The sequence below is a fragment of the Gymnoscopelus microlampas genome (assembly GCF_963454915.1).
Source record: "Gymnoscopelus microlampas genome assembly, chromosome: 18".
Lineage (NCBI taxonomy): Eukaryota > Metazoa > Chordata > Actinopteri > Myctophiformes > Myctophidae > Gymnoscopelus > Gymnoscopelus microlampas.
Genome location: NC_139955.1, coordinates 5,138,392 through 5,155,640, shown reverse-complemented (window position 1 = coordinate 5,155,640; position 17,249 = coordinate 5,138,392). Strand labels below are relative to the sequence as shown.

Sequence of the window (17,249 nt, the reverse complement as noted above, 5' to 3'; positions counted from 1 at the left end):
TTGTAGATCTGCTATTTTTGAAAAATCTTGAAAAAAAAAAAGTTACGATTTTTTTCCAAAAACTGTTTAGATTTTTTTTAAGAATCGCCTCAGTTCTTAAAGGGTTAAGTAACAGTTAAAAGGCGGGCATCAAATCCCTCTGTTGGTTGTGTTGTCAGGATTCATTCTGTTGCACTTGAATGTCCTCGGTGTCCGGTGGAAACCTTGTACTGCATGTCCGAAACGGTTCGTTTTCAAAAGGAAAAAAAAAGAACCTGTGTTCCGATGGATCCGACGTAATTATTATTTAGTCACAAGCTCTTGTTAATGCTTTACACTGGTTCAATATTTATTAAAAAGCCACAGACAGACGTCATCACTTTCACTTAACCCATTAAGACCTGGAACTGTGTCATTTTTAGATTTGAGCTAAAAAAAAGCATTATTTTACACTTTGGGCTATTCAAAAATAGCAGATCTACAAGCTCATAGCGCGGCACCGAGTGCCGCGCTACGAGCTTGTAGATCTGCTATTTTTGAAAAATTGTGAAAATGTGTGCAAATCTTTGAATATATATATTTTTAAAGCGAACCTTTTTAACTCAAATCTTTGCTTCTCGGGGTCCCTGGAACAAAATATTTTGTCCGTGGCCAAATACATATAATTTTCCTTGACATGAAAGAGATTGAGCACCACTGATATAGAAACATACGTTTTTCAGAAAACTGTTGGGATTTAGGAGAAGATGGAGATGTAGAATCGGCTTCAGGTCTCAGTGGGTTAAAAATATTGCAGATCTACAAGCTCACAACGCATCTCGATGTGACACGCTGCGAGTTTTTTAGACCGGCTATTTTTGCTACAGTACTTTTGTGTGACGCTGTGGTATGATGACAAAGCAGGGCATTCATTTACGAACAAACGCATACGGTGAAATATGGATACACAAGGCTTCTGTCCCACAGCAACAATGTGTTTCCCGAGCCCAGCAGTCCTCTTCAACCTGTGGGTTGAGGACCAGGGTTTCATTTTTTGGGCCGGCCACCTTGACCGACAAGAATATAATTAATCGGCCATATTATAATTGACGTCACATGCGTGTTTGCAGACACGCACCCATTCCCAACTGACAATTACACCTCGTTACGTTAGCGCTGCGCTTCGTTCCACTTTGTCACAGATGCAATCTGTTCCTGTGTTTATAGCTTGCCAAAAAATAACTGAATAAAGTCAGGAGGGCGTGAGTGAACTCCTTGCGCGATTCTGTTGCAGTATAAACAAATTAACCCATTAAGACCTGAGGCCGCTTCTAAAAAAAAATCTAAATCCTAACAATTTTCCGGAAAAAAATATAAAAAAATAAGTGTCACGATTTTTCAAAAATAGCAGATCTACAAGCTCGTAGCGCGGCACTCGGTGCCGCGCTATGAGCTTGTAGATCTTCTATTTTTGAATAGCCAAAGACATCTAAAGTGACACAGATGCGTTCCAGGTATTAATGGGTTAATATATGTTTTGGGCTTTTTTTTTCATTCAACCTTAATATGCAAAACGTACAGCTTTTGTGTTGTTTTGTTAATGTTAATTATGTCATCTTGAATGATGGCGCAAGGAAGGTTGATTACTTGCCTGCAATGTATGTGTGTCACCAACTTTCTGCAACTTCCCCCACTTTATCCATTGCAGACAGACAGTCACAGTGCTCGGCTCGCTTGCATAATATTCACGACGCCTATGAGTTCGGGGTCCCTCTTTTATTAACCATCAATTGGGCCCGGCTTGGTTCAGATTCTGTCACCTCTGGACCCCAAAATAATAATAGGCTTAAATGATAAAATAACCAAATAACAGCATTTTCCAAAATCGTCTACGGTGGCCGGTGATCTTTACAATTAACGGCCAATTAAACATTTTATCGGTCAATGGCCGGTAAATACTGGCTAACAAAAACACTGGTCGCCGGGTCTCCAGATGACAGTGAAGTGACAATTTAACCCATTAAGACCTGAGGCCGCGTCTAAAAAAATTCTAAATCCTAAAACAAATTCGGAAAAAAATATAAAAAAATATTTTTCACTATTTTTCAAAAATAGCAGATCTACAAGCTCGTAGCGCGGCACTCGGTGCCGCGCTACGAGCTTGTATATCTGCTATTTTTGAATAGCCAATGAAATCTAAAGTGACACAGATGCGTTCCAGGTATCAATGGGTTAAGGACTTTTAAGACCTTTTTGATACCAAAAAAGCAAAAAAAAAGACCATAACTGCATCAAAAGAAATCAACAAACTAAACTGGTCAAACATTGGCCAAATTGGCAAGAATTGAAAATAGTGGATCTACAAGCTCACAACGCTGTGCAACATGAGCCGGTGTGAGCTTGTAGATCTGCTATTTTCACAATATCTATCTGTGGAACCGAGTCAAACGAAATGTAACGCCTCAACTCCTTTCAATTCCAAGTGCTTTGTCAGGGTGGGGGGGTCCCCAGTTCAAATAAGATTATTCATCTGGGAGGTCAGACACTGTAAAAGGTTGAGAACCACGGTCCTAAGCCCAGTGGTCCTCATAGTCTCTGCTGCTTTACTTTACTATAGGGGTGCAATAGTTCATCGAATAATCAATTATAATTGATGATTTAATAATATAATCGATCGCTTCCTATTTTCGGCAAGTCATTGTAGGAAGAAAAAATTGCAATATTTAAAATGATTTGCGTTCCTAGATTATTCGATAGATCACAAAAGTAATCGATGGAATAATCGAGGGAAAATAACAAATGCTACTTTACTGTAACTGTACTTGTGGGCGACCGCATCCGAATGGGTAGAGAGAGGCCGTCTGGTAACCAGAAGGTTCACCTCCCAGCCTCGGTATGCGTGTCCCTGAGCAAGACACTTAACCCCTAACTAATCCCCCGAGCACTCACCACCACGTCTGAACAGCCATCAGCAGGGTGAAGCTGAAACAGAATTTCTCCCACAGGACTAAACAAAAAGGTCTCCTTTTCTCCCTTCACTTCTTTACTTCAAGCTCTGAATCTGTACCGTTCAGACTCCATTTCCCACCTCCTGAAAGCTTTTTGTCATTACGCAAGGATGTTTTCCTTTTTTTCCCCCGCTTACCCATTGTGGAGGCAGCTATTAAATGTCTCATGTTGTGTGGAAATCATCTTTTTTCAAGCAATAATATTCAAATCATAGCGGAGATGATTTGGGGGGGCAGGCAGAATGCTGCATGCAGCAGAGCTTTGCCGTAAATCACAAAGCTTTGAGCCGGTTCTCCTATACTGTACGAAGCATTAAGTACAGCGTCCAAAACGAAAGGTCACACAGCTGACATTAATGATGCTGCATCAATACTGAATTATTAACCGGCTCGCAGCTACAGCCTGCATATCCTGACATTAACCACTTACAGGCCCTTTATGAGCTTGGAGATCGGCTATTAATATTATTTATTTATCTTTATGTTAAGGAAAAGCGGAAAACACCAGGGTTAATGATCGTTGTCGTAGACGGCTGTTTGTTGTATGACAAAATAGTGAAAATAGCCTATCTACATACGAGCCCACAACACCTCTGAGTGTGCTATTTTTGCCATGTTGTGTGGGAGGAATGTAAAACAAAAAAAGTGATTTTTATTATTTCATTTATTTGTCCAAAATAGGAAGGCTATTAGTGTGGCTAATGATACTATGAACAAAGTAACACAGGGCAAAGTTACATACTATGGCTTTAATCCCTATATGGTTTATTGCATCACAAATGGCGGAAATACCCGATCTCCAAGCTCACAATTTGGAAAAAATAATTTAGTCGAGGAAGGGCCCAAACAGGGACACCAGGGTTAATGATGCTGTATCAATAGTGAATTATTAACCCATTTAGACCTGGAACGCATCTGTGTCACTTTAGATTTATTTGGCTATTCAAAAATAGCAGATCTACAAGCTCATAGCGCGGCACCGAGTGCCGCGCTATGAGCTTGTAGATCTGCTATTTTTTTATTTATTTATTTTTCTTCAAAAAACTTAGGATTTAGAAAACATTTTTAAGAACCGCCTCGGGTCTTAAAGGGTTAAGGCTGTGTATTCCAGGCGTACAGGACGTCAGTCACAGGGCATGCGGTGTCCGAGGCGGAACGTGTCGGGAGAGAGAGAGAGAGAGAGAGAGAGAGGGAGGCAGCGCTCGCTTTGTTGACTCTGTTGAATTGCTTGCCTAAGGCATTCAGTATTTGTCTGGACAGACACACACACACACACACACACACACACAAAGAAAGGTCACCGTGTCTCCTGTCTTGTCAACAAAAATCACTTCAAGGGGACAAAATCCTGGCCTTGGCGCAGCCTGGCTGCTGCCGTACCCCCCCCCCCCCCCCCCCCCTCGCCCCATCAACCAACCGACCCAACGCTTATAGGACTGTCTGGGCCAGCCATGGGGGATTTCTAATTATGTTGTTTTTTTTCTCCTCCATGCCATCTGCAAAATAAAAATAATAATCAGCTGTATATTTTGTTTGAAGTGTTAATTCAACCTTTTGCATCAAAAGAAGAAATGTAATTAGTTCATCGGTTCTATTTGCTCTTCAAGGATGAGCTGGCAGACAAAATCGTCAGTGTGCGCGCGCGCGTGCTTTGCGTGGGCGTGTGTGTGTGTGTGTGTGCGTGCGTGCGTGCGTGTACATGTGAATTCTCTAAAACATTGGGACATTCAGTCTCATTGGCTCGCTGTCAGCCCTCGGAAATTAGAAAAAAAGAAAATAGGAGTTGTGTAATGTCTGTTTAGCTGGAGACGAGCGACCCATCCATCCGTTCACAATTCATGACTCCACGTCTCCATTATGATTTGAAGAGGATGACAACAAATTACAAAGCATGAGGCACTGGCGTGTATAATAGTGAGCCCGCCCACGTTAACCCATTAAGACCGCGGACGCATCTGTGTCACTTTAGATTTCTTTGGCTATTCAAAAATAGCAGATCTACAAGCTCATAGCGCGGCACCGAGTGCCGCGCTATGAGCTTGTAGATCTGCTATTTTTGAAAAAACGTGAAAATTATTTTTTAATATTTTTTCCCGAATTTCTTATAGGATTTAGATTTTTTTTTAGACACGGCCTCAGGTCTTAATGGGTTAACTATACAGTAGCTCAGTGGTTCTCAACCTGTGGGTCGGGAGCCCCAGAGGGGGTCCCGACATGATTTTGGGGGGGGTCCCCAGATGACAGTGAAGTGACAATTTAAGGACCTTTTAATACCTCAAAAAAAGAAAAGAAAAGAAAAAAAGACCATTACTGCATCAAAAGTAATCAACAAACTATACTATAAAAACTGGTCACACGTTGGCCACATTGTCGAATAACATAAGAGGCGACATTTTTTTCAAATAGCCGATCTACAAGCTCACAACGCCTCTGTGAGCTTGTAGATCTGCTATTTTCACAATATTTATCTGTGGAATTGGGTCAAACAAAATTGAATGCCCCAACTCCTACATTCCAAGTGCTGGTCAGGGTAGGGGGGTACCCATTTCAAATATGATTAGTTTGGGGGGGTCCTCAGTTCAGATATGATTATTTTGGGGGGTCCCCAGTTCAAATATGACTATTTAGGTTTCTCAACCACTGGTCCGGGGTCCAAATGGACACACACAACGGGTCTGTACCATTTTTTTTAAATTATCTTTGGGACCCCGATCTACACTGTAAAAGTCTCAGTACAGACCCGTAAGGGTCAATTTGGAACCCCCTGGAGGTCCCAGGAAACCGACGTGGTGAACCAGTATACCAACACCCTCACCCCCCGGCTGTTTTCAATCAACCAGCACGTCATTTGTGACCAGCTCTCGATTTGCACTTGAACCTAACCCTAAACTATTGTGAGCTTTAAGATCTAAATCTACCCCATACAGATGTACTAGTTACATTGTATTAACATACTGTACCATGCAGATGCACTAGTTATGTTGTATTAACATCTACCATACAGATTGGTTAACCCATTAAGACCTGAGGCGATTCTTACATTTTTTTTTCCTAAATCCTAACAGTTTTTTTGAAAAATCTTGAACTGTTTTTTTTTAGTTAAAAATAAAACAGTTCAAGATGTTTCAAAAATAGCAGATCTACAAGCTCATAGCGCGGCACTCGGTGCCGCGCTATGAGCTTGTAGATCTGCTATTTTTGAATAGCCAAAGAAACCTAAAGTGACACAGATGCGTTCCAGGTCTAAATGGGTTAGAAAAATAACATTCTGTTCATTAAAATTAAAGTGCTGGATTGCCACTTTGAAAGAGCCATCAATCAGCTGTCGTGGGATGGAATCAAATGTGGCACAAATGGGCCAGTTTTCCCGTCGAATGACCTTCAAAAGGGGACCTTAACAACTCAAGCATAGTATGATGAAGTGGGGGTGGTTTTCACATCACTCCCTGGTGGCCATACTAAGGAACTATTAATCTACGGCTCTCCCTATTGCATTTAAATATGCCGCCCTCCGCCACATGGACGACAGTAGCGGCCAGATTAGGGTTCAGAGGAGTGCTACGGCACTCTCGGTTATTATGAGGCGAGCCAGCCAGGACACCTCCGGGTTCCTAAGCACTTCCACTGACACTGACTGATGGCCAATTAGTCAGCTGGGGAGGAATATTGATTACTGAGGGAAGAGGAAAGACCTGGAAACATCTACTAACATGCGGCCTCTTCTTTACCTCTAACATCTCGGAACACTGTGGGATAGGGCTGGGGCGATATACAGATGTGCCACTTCAAAACTTCACACGTTACTGTTCTTTCCCTGAAAGTGCCCTGAAAATGCATGTTTTCCTCCCTGTTCTGCCCTTAAAAACGCCCTGTTTTGCCCCTGAAAAGAAGTTGTCACTACACACCCCCGTTTTTCCCTTCAACAGACATCCATATACATGAGAACAAAAGAATGTGTGTTGAAGAAGGTGTCAGACTCATTATGAGGCGAAAGGTGATTTGAAGAGGTCCTTGACCAGTTGCTCAAATTAATTAGCATCATAAAAGCAGTGATCATCAAAATAATTCAGCATTTTAAATGCCCTTCTTTGTCCCTCTTATTACCCTGGGAATCCCCTGAAAATTTGCTGTCTTGCCGATGACAGGACATTTGAAGTTTTGAAATGGCACATCTGTACGTCGCGATTATTTCAAACTTGTTCACACCGTTCCCATGTTGATCCTGAGATTCACATTATACAATTTTGTTTTTAAATGACAGGAGTGCTCACGCCGGTATCTTTACTAATAGTTACTAATCACCGGTCCCCGGTTCAATTCGGGCTGTTGCATGACGCCTCCCCCTCTTACTAGTCCCTGGTTCGATTCCGGACCATTTGCCGCGTGTCAGTCCCCTGCTCTCATTTCCTGTCTCTCTCTTCAACGTATCTGTCTGCATAATAGCATGAGAATTACGGACAAACGTGTACACTGCTACAAAAGCACTGATCCACACAGAATACTACAAGGTGGCAATTGGAACCAAAACCGGCGCTTGTGATGCCACAGAAGTTTTGGTTCCAGGAAGAACCTTTTAGAACCAAGGGACTATAAAGAACCATTTAACGTTTCAATAAAGAACCCTTAAAAAAGGTGCCTCAAAGGAATTTGACCAAATGATGGTTCTTCGTGGAACCGCGTCATCCTTTCACAGAACCATCCAAGAAGCATCATTGTTCTGTGTGTATACGGCGAGTTAAAACAGCACAGTGCAGTAGCTATATTATAGACTGGTTCACTTAACCCATTAAGACCTGGAACTGTGCCATTTTTAGATTTGAGCTAAAAAGCATTATTTTACACTTTGGGCTATTCAAAAATAGCAGATCTACAAGCTCATAGCGCGGCACCGAGTGCCGCGCTACGAGCTTGTAGATCTGCTATTTTTGAAAAATCGTGAAAATGTGTGCAAATCTTTGAATACATATATTTTTAAAGCGAACATTTTAAACTCAAATCGTTGCTTCTGGGGGTCCCTGGAACAAAATATTTTGATGGGGGTCCGCGGTCAAATACATATCATTTTGGGGGTCCTTGACATGAAAAAGATTGAGCACCACTGATATAGAAACATACGTTTTTCAGAATAATGTTGAGATTTAGGAGACATGTAGAACCGGCTTCAGGTCTCAATGGGTTAACCACCTGCTCAGCGTGTGGGCATCTTGGGGAAGCGGCTTGGCGCGGCGCTCCGCTCCGTGCTGCCGATCTGCCTAAGGCAGCACATTAAGTATCTGCTATTGACATTGACTCCTGGACATCGTCTCTAACCTCTGCATGCTCCCGTGTTCCGCATGGAGGTGAAACCTTCTCCCACAGAGAGGAGGACAGCTGCGCTTCAAGGTCAGCCTCGCGTGAGCACTCCATGAGCGAGGGAGACACGCCGCGCGGCCCGCGGGAGACGAGAACATTCGATTAGTACCTCCAGGGAGAGACTCGACTCCGCGAGATCATCCCCGGACTTCTCATTGGCCGGCCCCCCGGTGGAGGCATTAACTTGGTCGCCACGGGAACAGGGGGTACAAGCAGTACAGCGTCAGGAAACCCCAACGGTGGTAGACTGAGGCGGGCTAATCTCCCCCGACCGCTGATGCAATGTCAGATACCGCTTTGCCTTTTTCCGTGAATTATGGCTCGGGTTAGGATTGGGAGATAGGTTAACCCATTGAGACCTGAAGCCGATTCTACATGTCTCCTAAATCTCAGTATTCTGAAAAACGTATGTTTCTATATCAGTGGTGCTCAATCTTTTTCATGTCAAGGACCCCCAAAATGATGATGTATTTGGCCGTGGACCCCATCAAAATATTTTGTTCCAGGGACCCCCAGAAGTAAAGATTTGAGTTAAAAATGTTCGCTTTGAAAGTATATATATTCAAAGATTTGCACACATTTTCACGATTTTTCAAAAATAGCAGATCTACAAGCTCGTAGCGCGGCACTCGGTGCCGCGCTACGAGCTTGTAGATCTGCTATTTTTGAATAGCCCAAAGTGTAAAATAATGCTTTTTAGCTCAAATCTAAAAATGACACAGTTCCAGGTCTTAATGGGTTAATCTCATTTCCACGGCAGAGGTCAAAGGTCAATTCCGCCCTACCCCGGATAGGCCCGGGCACTTCTAAGTGCCGTCGCACAGAGCTGAATCAAAGAAATGGCGTAATTGAAACGGCCCAGATGGTGACAGAGATGTAGAGACTTGGTGGGGGCTTCTCTGCAGCCTGTAGATCGGCTATTTTCACTTTTTTTGTACAATGAAAAATAAAGGGCTTAAGTGGCTCATCAGAATCATCGATTTAGTTGATTATGAAAAATCGATTAGAATTTGTTCGCGTCAATTTGTTGATATATGAGAAATGAAAAACCCTCTATGATTATTCGATTAACCGACGCGAGCCAGATTAAGTCGTTAAGAGGTGCTAAATGTCGATTTCAATACGTTTTCGGTTAATTGCGCCAGCCCCCAAAATGGAGTAATTGAAACAAAAGGGCAGGTGGTGTGACAGAGATGTATAGTGGCTTGACTCTGCAGAAAATAACCACCTCCCGACTCCTCCCCGTTTACAGGTTCATCTTCTGTGTGTGTGTGTCCGTCCTCGCTCGGGCACTGGTCCCGTGTCCTTCCCCTTCTCCTCAAAGACGGCGGCCATTTGCAAATGACACGCGGCACGGGGGGGCGGGGGGTGGGGTGGACACAGGACATATTAAGCTCTTCGGAGAGATAAGAATTGCGGGCATTTGTCACCAAATGGCGCGTGCTCCTTCATCGTTTAAAGCCGACCTGCGTTGACGTGCACTGTTTACCTTCTATTCTTTTATGCTGAACTACTATCAACACCTCCATTAATCAAAGTAACTTTAACCGGTGAAGCAAAACCTTGCAGGCCTTATGCGGTAAACTGAGGATTTAATTTATCTGTATTCCTGCTTACAGGGTGCTTCACGTAACAGCCAGTGTATAAAACATTAATTTAATTAATCCGGTACTGAATATAAGTAAATGTGACTCCTTTGTCATTCCAAAATCATCCAATTCCAATTCTGTGAGCGGTACAAAACTCTAAATAACTCTGCGCTCTCTTGAGGAGTGAGATCGTATTAATTTTCCCCCTCATCTTTCTTTTTTCTTTCTAAAGTGTAATTTCCCTTTTGCATGATGCATTCGGCACTTGTACATCATGCTAATTCGCCAGGCTGGTATCAGGGGCAGGGAAAATAAATAATTTTATGTTAAATTCCTTTCCCTCAGTGAATAACTCTTCCCTTTGCATGCATCATTTGAATTCATCTCTCACAACTGGAGGGAGCAAATTCTCACTCTCTCTCTCTTTTTGGTAGTAAATTAACTCTGCCATGTGACAGGCCATGCCCCCGCAAATCATTTGCCATGCATTAGCTATGGGACAGAAAAGAAGTGGTTTTAAATTCTCTTGACCTGAAGGCAATTTCCCCCAATAAATTATGCTAATTTCTGCTTTCTCTCTCCCTATCGCATTCTTTCAGGGAGTCAATGAAGGGAGACAAAATGGGTTGAGATTACAAGAATCCACAGATGATTGAAACTAGCATTATGAGACACAAGACCAGCAAAACCGTTTCGATGTGTGTACCTGTAGGCTCCATTTAGACGGCGCTGCTCGCAAAAAGTCAGTTACTTTTGGCGAGTGACGACATTGTGCGATGGAAGAATAATTTAGCATACCTGTCAACATTGAGATGTGAAAATAAGGGACATTTTGGTGGTGCTGTGTGTGCATTTGTTTGTTTAAATGTTGTGTTTGTTGTGTTTGTTTAAACGTAGAGCGTGTCAATCTGCTTTGCAGTTTGCATATCTGGTCTAGAGCGGAAATGGTGTGTGTGTGTGTGTGCACGCGCGCATGCATTACTGGACACAGTATGCGGGATCTAGACCGGATATGAGCACTGCACAGTAAATAGAATCCAGGCTTTCAACAGGTATTGTAGAAGGCCTGGTGACGCAACACTACCGCCAACCTTATAAAGTTGAAAAAAGGAAAATATTTAAATGAGGACAGGAGGAAGGAAAATGGGAGGCGTAACCAGGTGTGAATTAGGCTTAACGAGGACGACGTATTGTTCATTTTGTGCATGATGTTCTTGTAACAACTGCTCCCTCACATCATTAGGGGGTCACACCCTATAGAATTGCGCGGAGGTGGTTGCTCACACAAAGAGGAAGTGGTCTGATACTCCCGTAAATCCCCACGCGCCCCGACTGATCCTGACAACAATTGCCTGGCAACGCTCTTATTGAGCTGGGAGAAAACAAAGGAGAAGCCAGTTCATTTACTCTGTGCTGGCATCGGGACTGCTGAGTGTTTCATGAGCTTCTTTTGACGAGGTAACGGAAGACAAACCAACACATGCGGCGACTAACGAGCACGGCTTGTTTGAACGTTAAGGGAAACGTGTGAAGCAATAACGACGACAACAGAGACGCCACGTAAACAACATCGTCGTCACACGCCAAACTACACACTCACACACGCCCACACAAAACATGTATTCAAATTATTGTACAGTTTGTGCATGTGCACCCCCCCAACAAGCACACCGAGAACACAAACAGTGCACACACACACACACACACACACACACACACACACTGCTGAACTGGCACAGTCCTTTGTTCTGAAGACTGAAAGCACACCTAGCCCCTCTGTCCACCCTGTCAGATTGCTCACGAAAACAGTGAAAGGTAAAGTAGGCCGCAAGCTCACATCTAGATTGACAGCCTTACCTTTATTACTGACTGAGTTATGTTTCCCCGCAAAAAAAGACAAGTCGGCTTTTGATACCCTCCGAACGGCAGCGTCAGCAGCTTCCCCCCCCCCCCCCCCTCTACAGAGGATACTACTAACGGCTCCGTGCAACGGAGAGACCGTCCCGGCCCCTCATGTACAAAGAATTGGCTCCCGAATCGCCTTCCAATCCATTTCTGGAACTCACTCGCTGTCTATATAAGACACCCTCTCCTTTCCCTTTGGCTACACGCTGTGTTGGGGAGCCCGTAGGGGGGGGGGGGGGTGTACTGGATTAATGTGCCTCAGAGCTGAAAGGCAAGCTGAAAAAACCCCAGAGAAGGGATGCTTCTAAAGCGCCAGGCCTGGGTTGCCTTGTGTAATAAACAAGGCACCTTGCAACTCTAACCTTGCAAAACCCATCAGAATACATCAACTTCGGCAATGCATCACAAACAGTCTGTAGCCCCCCGCGCTAAGTAAATACCACCGCACCGCTATTTACTTAGTTATGAAATATGGGGCTCCCTGGAGCATGACTGTTTATTTAATCTTAATGTATTCATAATTATGCACTAATTAATACAACAGAAAAGCCCCCTTAATTCATCATCTCGTGTATTTTTCCGGTGTCCCGGAGCAAGAGCAGGCAATTTACACAACTTTTTTTAACATGTTTGCCTTCTGTCCGACGCCGAGGCTAACAGTTGGGGAAACAAGCACGGGGGCAAATGGAGTGTGAACAAACGCAGCAGAATGTGCCTTGGACTCACACCAGCCGCTTCCAGCTGAGTCGCATTGTGAGGACGGCGGCGCCTCTTAAAAAGCCTGACACTTCCATCGTAACGGCAGTGTTAAGGGCCGGAAATAGCCGATCTACAAGCTCACGACGCGTTGCGATCGCAACGCGTCGTGAGCTTGTAGATCTGCTATCTCCAGCACGTGACACCGCCGTTACAAACGAAGTATAGCCTCTAGCATCCCTAGGCAGAGTACATAAAGTCCTTTTTAAAGAATAGCTTCATTAGAATCCATCTGCTTTACTGTATTTTTGTGGAATCTTAAAGACCCCCCGGTGCAAATAAACGCAGGGTACAAAAGAATAACTGCTGATGTGTGTCTATACTTTCCTCGCATCCGTTTGGATAGATGATAATCAAAAAGCCATGCTAATTGATTTGGCATTTAACACCGGCGTCAACACCGGCAAATGAAAGTGACACATTTTTTTATTCTATAATGTATTCACACACCGCTAAAACCCCCCAGTGTTTAAGAGTGTAAAAAAAAGAGTGTATACTATAAACAGACCCAAAATGGACCCCCAGTTTTAGACTCGAGAGTAAAATGAACAGTGTTTTAACTCAAACTAAAAATACAGAAGTGAGAAGGCAGAACGCCTGCAATATCTGTGTAACCCAACATGTTGATTAAAAAGAATCTTGTGGATGTGTGACTGGTGGCGGCGCCACTGCTACAGTGTGCGATTCCTCACATTTGGCTGACCCTCCTCTCTCTCTCTCTCTCTCTCTCTCTGTTGTTGATTGTTTTGTGTATGGATGCACATTTGCATAGCCCTCAGCAGTGTCTAGCCCACAGGCGGCACCCCGTCAAATCTTAAACTGGTCGATATAGGAGCAGGTTGTCCCTAGCAACACAGGTTCTCAATGAGGGGTCTCTAGGGAGCACCAGGGGAGTACAGATTGGACCCCCACTTACAAGTCTGTAACTCGGAGAGTGTTACAAATCGAACCAAAGTAAGGGTCCATTTGGTTCCATTTGTAACACTCTCAGAGTAAAACATGTACAGAGGAGTTTACAGTGCAGACTGTGGTCCCACTCCCAGACATTTAAAAAAAAAATCATATCAAATGTGGGTCCTTGAAATGAATAAAAAAAGGTTGAGAATCGGTGGTCTAGCAACTCCGTTAAGATGTCCCCATCGTCCTGAGAATGAATGCAGCAGCTCAGCATCCTCCCAGACTATCCATCCATCCATCCATACAGGCAGGTAGGGAGGAGAGAGACACCGTGGAGTCGCATGATTCTCCTCCAAGCTGCCAGCACAGCACGCGTTTAGCCAGATATACACATATAGGTACTGTAGTACCTACAGTATGCAAGCATTAAACATAGCTCATTTGCTTTATCAGCTCGATTGGTTAAACCACCACCACAGACCCTAACACTTTGAATACATCTGTTATTTTGCAGATTTATTTATTTTTTACTGAGCAGTCTCCACAACACTACGACATTGAAAAAGGTCCTTTCCCCCCCAACATCACATCACACAGTCCGAACTGAAGAGGCCATGCAGCCAGTCTAGTTTTTGTATTTATGACGGTATACGACTTGCTTTAGTTAGTCCGCCTAAATCGTGCAGTTGTAACTTCACATTTTAATTCACAAATGAAAAATTCAGCAGCCTACAGCACGGTACATACTAGGCTGCGGCTGTCTTACTATAAAACACAAACCCACCGGTACAGCACAAAGCATTCACGCTGGCTAATATCTGCGTGTCTTTGTCAAATGTAAGGCACACTCTCTCTCCTCCCTAGTATACATATATATATATATAGTATACAGCAGGTATGTAACCTTGACGACGGCTGTCAAAGCACACACACACACAGCACGAAACACCACCATAAAACAATGATATACAGCAAAAAGCAAGCCGTTAATAATAAACTTGACACGTGTGCGGTTCCTCGGAACAGCGCCAGCTGTGTGTGTGTATGTGTAAATGTACGTGCTCGTGTTGTGTCTCTTTTCAAATGCATATCCTCCTCGGCCATGTCGTGTGTAATAGTAAATGAACGCGTGCATGTTTTTAACTCACCGCTGCAGGTGAACCGAGCCAAGACGAGAGAGGAGAGCATGAGGAGCGTAGAAGTGAATCTACGGCATCGGACAAAGGGACGCAGAAGTGAGGAGAGGAAGAACGGCATCTTTCTGTGTATAGGTTCAACTTTCACAAGACAAGACGGCGGATAAAAAATAAAAAAAAGAGTTGCAACAGCGGAGGAAAGGTGGTGTTTTATTTGTCAGTGTTCTAGTTGGACTTAAAACGGCGTCTTCTCTCTTGTCTTCGCGTACATGTGAGTCCCTGCGTCCTCAGCGCGTCGTATCCTCCTCCCATACCTTCACGTCCATCGGGTGGGAAACGGCCAGCCAGCTCAGAAACAACGCATCATCATCATCGCACACAGGTGTGGCGGATTAAAATTATCTCATATCTCTCAGCGCGAGCGCGCGAGCGGCGGCTTTTCGACGTCTTCTGTTTTTTTTTCCTCCCTAAAAAAAAACCCTGCAACAAACAAATCCCGTTCAGAAACTCTGTCTGTCCGAGCAGGAGGAGCAGCGAACGCGGCGGTTTCACACTGCACACACAGTCACTCTCTTAGTTTTTGTTGTCTTCTTGTCTATTTTTTTTTCAGAGAATGAATTATTTTTCTCCCCCAAAACATGCGAAAACGTTGTGCTGTTCAGAGAGAGAGAGACGGAGAGAACATCTGCTTGCACAGCACACTGATGTGAGTGAAGCTACTACTGCTGCGCGATTAGCGGAGAGGCAAAACCAGGAGCGGATTCTCTGTCCTTGGACGGAATGGAATGGGATGGATGGAGCGTCCTACAAAGCTGATGCCTTAGTTTGGAGGCTATAGTGGTGGGAAAAGTACTCAAATTCTTTACTTAAGTAAAAGTACCAATACTGCAATATAGAAATACTCTGTTACAAGTAAAAGTCCAGAATTAAAAAATTACTTGAGTAAAAGTACAAAAGTATTGGCATCAAAATGTACTTAAAGTACCAAAAGTAAAAGTACTAAATATTTGAAAATAGCCGATCTACAAGCTCACAATGCGTTGCGATGCGACGCGTTGTGAGCTTGTAGATCGGCTATTTTCAAATAGCCTATGTATAAAATAGGGCTGAAGTGGTTAATGTATGTTTCATTATATCTTAGTTTATATCTGAAAAGTAACTGAAGTTTTCAAATAATTGTAGTGGAGTAAAAGTACAATATTTGCCTCTGAGATGTAGTGGAGTAGAAGTAAACGTATTGGAAATTGGAAATACTCAAGTAAAGTACAAATACCTCAAAATTGTACTTAAGTACAGTACTTAAGTAAATGTACTTAGTTACTTTCCACCACGCCTATATATGAGTGATTCTGCAATGTTTAGGATTTCAAGAACCATAGTTTAGTTGTTTTATCATCTCTGGGATCCTAAAATACACTGTAAAAAAAAATCATCACTGTTATTTTAACATAACAATGACCCTGCTGTGCATTCTAACTGGATTATTGCATTGACTTGTGTAGTGTGTAATGTTTTTTACAATAAAGAAATAGTGTTTAGTGATGTAACAGTGTTTAATGCTCCTCTCTTGGCCAGGTCATTCTTGGAATAGACATTTTAATCTCAATAAGTATTTCTGGTTAAATAAAGCATAATGAAATCTGTGTATATAGAACAAATTTGACCTGTAAGGGCCAATCGTGTTCCATCTATTTGTATACACTCAGAGTTACAGACCTGTGTCTCATCAAGACCTCCTGGGGGTACACGGACCCCACATTGAGAACCTCTGCAGTTCTATGCATTGTCTGGCAGAATCTCCATGTCATTTTTTTTTAAATAACTACAAATATCAATTCATCACATGTTCGGCCAATACAAAGGCAGGGGTTGATGGGGAATTCTTTCACCCGTGTGACTTCCAAGTTTTACGGCCGCGGATTTTCATATTATCTGCATAAAATGAAAATGATGAATAGGACACAAGTCAGATCAGGAGCTACTTTGCATGCAAATCCACGGCAGAGCACGTCTGCATGTCATTGGGTTTCAAATACATCTGTCACTCCGTGCTGCGCGACGCATCAGTTGTGGACAAAGCACACATTACCAAGACTCTACCACCGGTGTGTGCGTGTGCGCCAGTGGTGGATAAATTACTCAAATTCTTTACTTAAGTAAAAGTATCAATACTGCAATATAGAAATACTCTGTTACAAGTAAAAGTCCAGAACTCTAAATTTACTTGATTAAAAGTACAAAAGTATTGCCATCAAAATGTACTTAAAGTACTAAAAGTAAAAGTAGTAAATGTTTGAAAATAGCAGATCTACAAGCTCACAACGCGTCGCGATGCGACGCGTTGTGAGCTTGTAGATCTGCTATTTTCAAATAGCCTAGGTATAAAATAGGTATAAAGTGGTTAATGTATGTTTCATAATATCATAATTTATATCTGAAAAGTAACTAGTAACTAAAGTTTTCAAATAATTGTAGTGGAGTAAAAGTACAATATTTGCACCTAAGATGTAGTGGAGTTGAAGTAAAAGTATCGGAAATTGGAAATACTCAAGTAAAGTACAAATACCTCAAAATTGTACTTAAGTACAGTACTTAAGTAAAAGTACTTAGTTACTTTCCACCACTGGTGTGCGCGCACGCATGTGTGT

The 17,249-nt window shown here is 42.9% G+C and overlaps 1 protein-coding gene across 1 annotated transcript in view; it reads right to left on the bottom strand.

Annotated features, from left to right (window-relative positions):
- Positions 1-17,249, bottom strand: part of unc5a (unc-5 netrin receptor A) — a gene marked incomplete at its 5' end in the record, with an annotated part of 423,634 nt that overhangs the window by 373,621 nt on the left and 32,764 nt on the right. Inside the window, one exon of the mRNA XM_084040981.1 lies at positions 14,614-14,726. Within this exon, the coding sequence (XP_083897107.1) occupies positions 14,614-14,726 (113 nt within the window). The remainder of the gene's footprint in view (positions 1-14,613; positions 14,727-17,249) is intronic.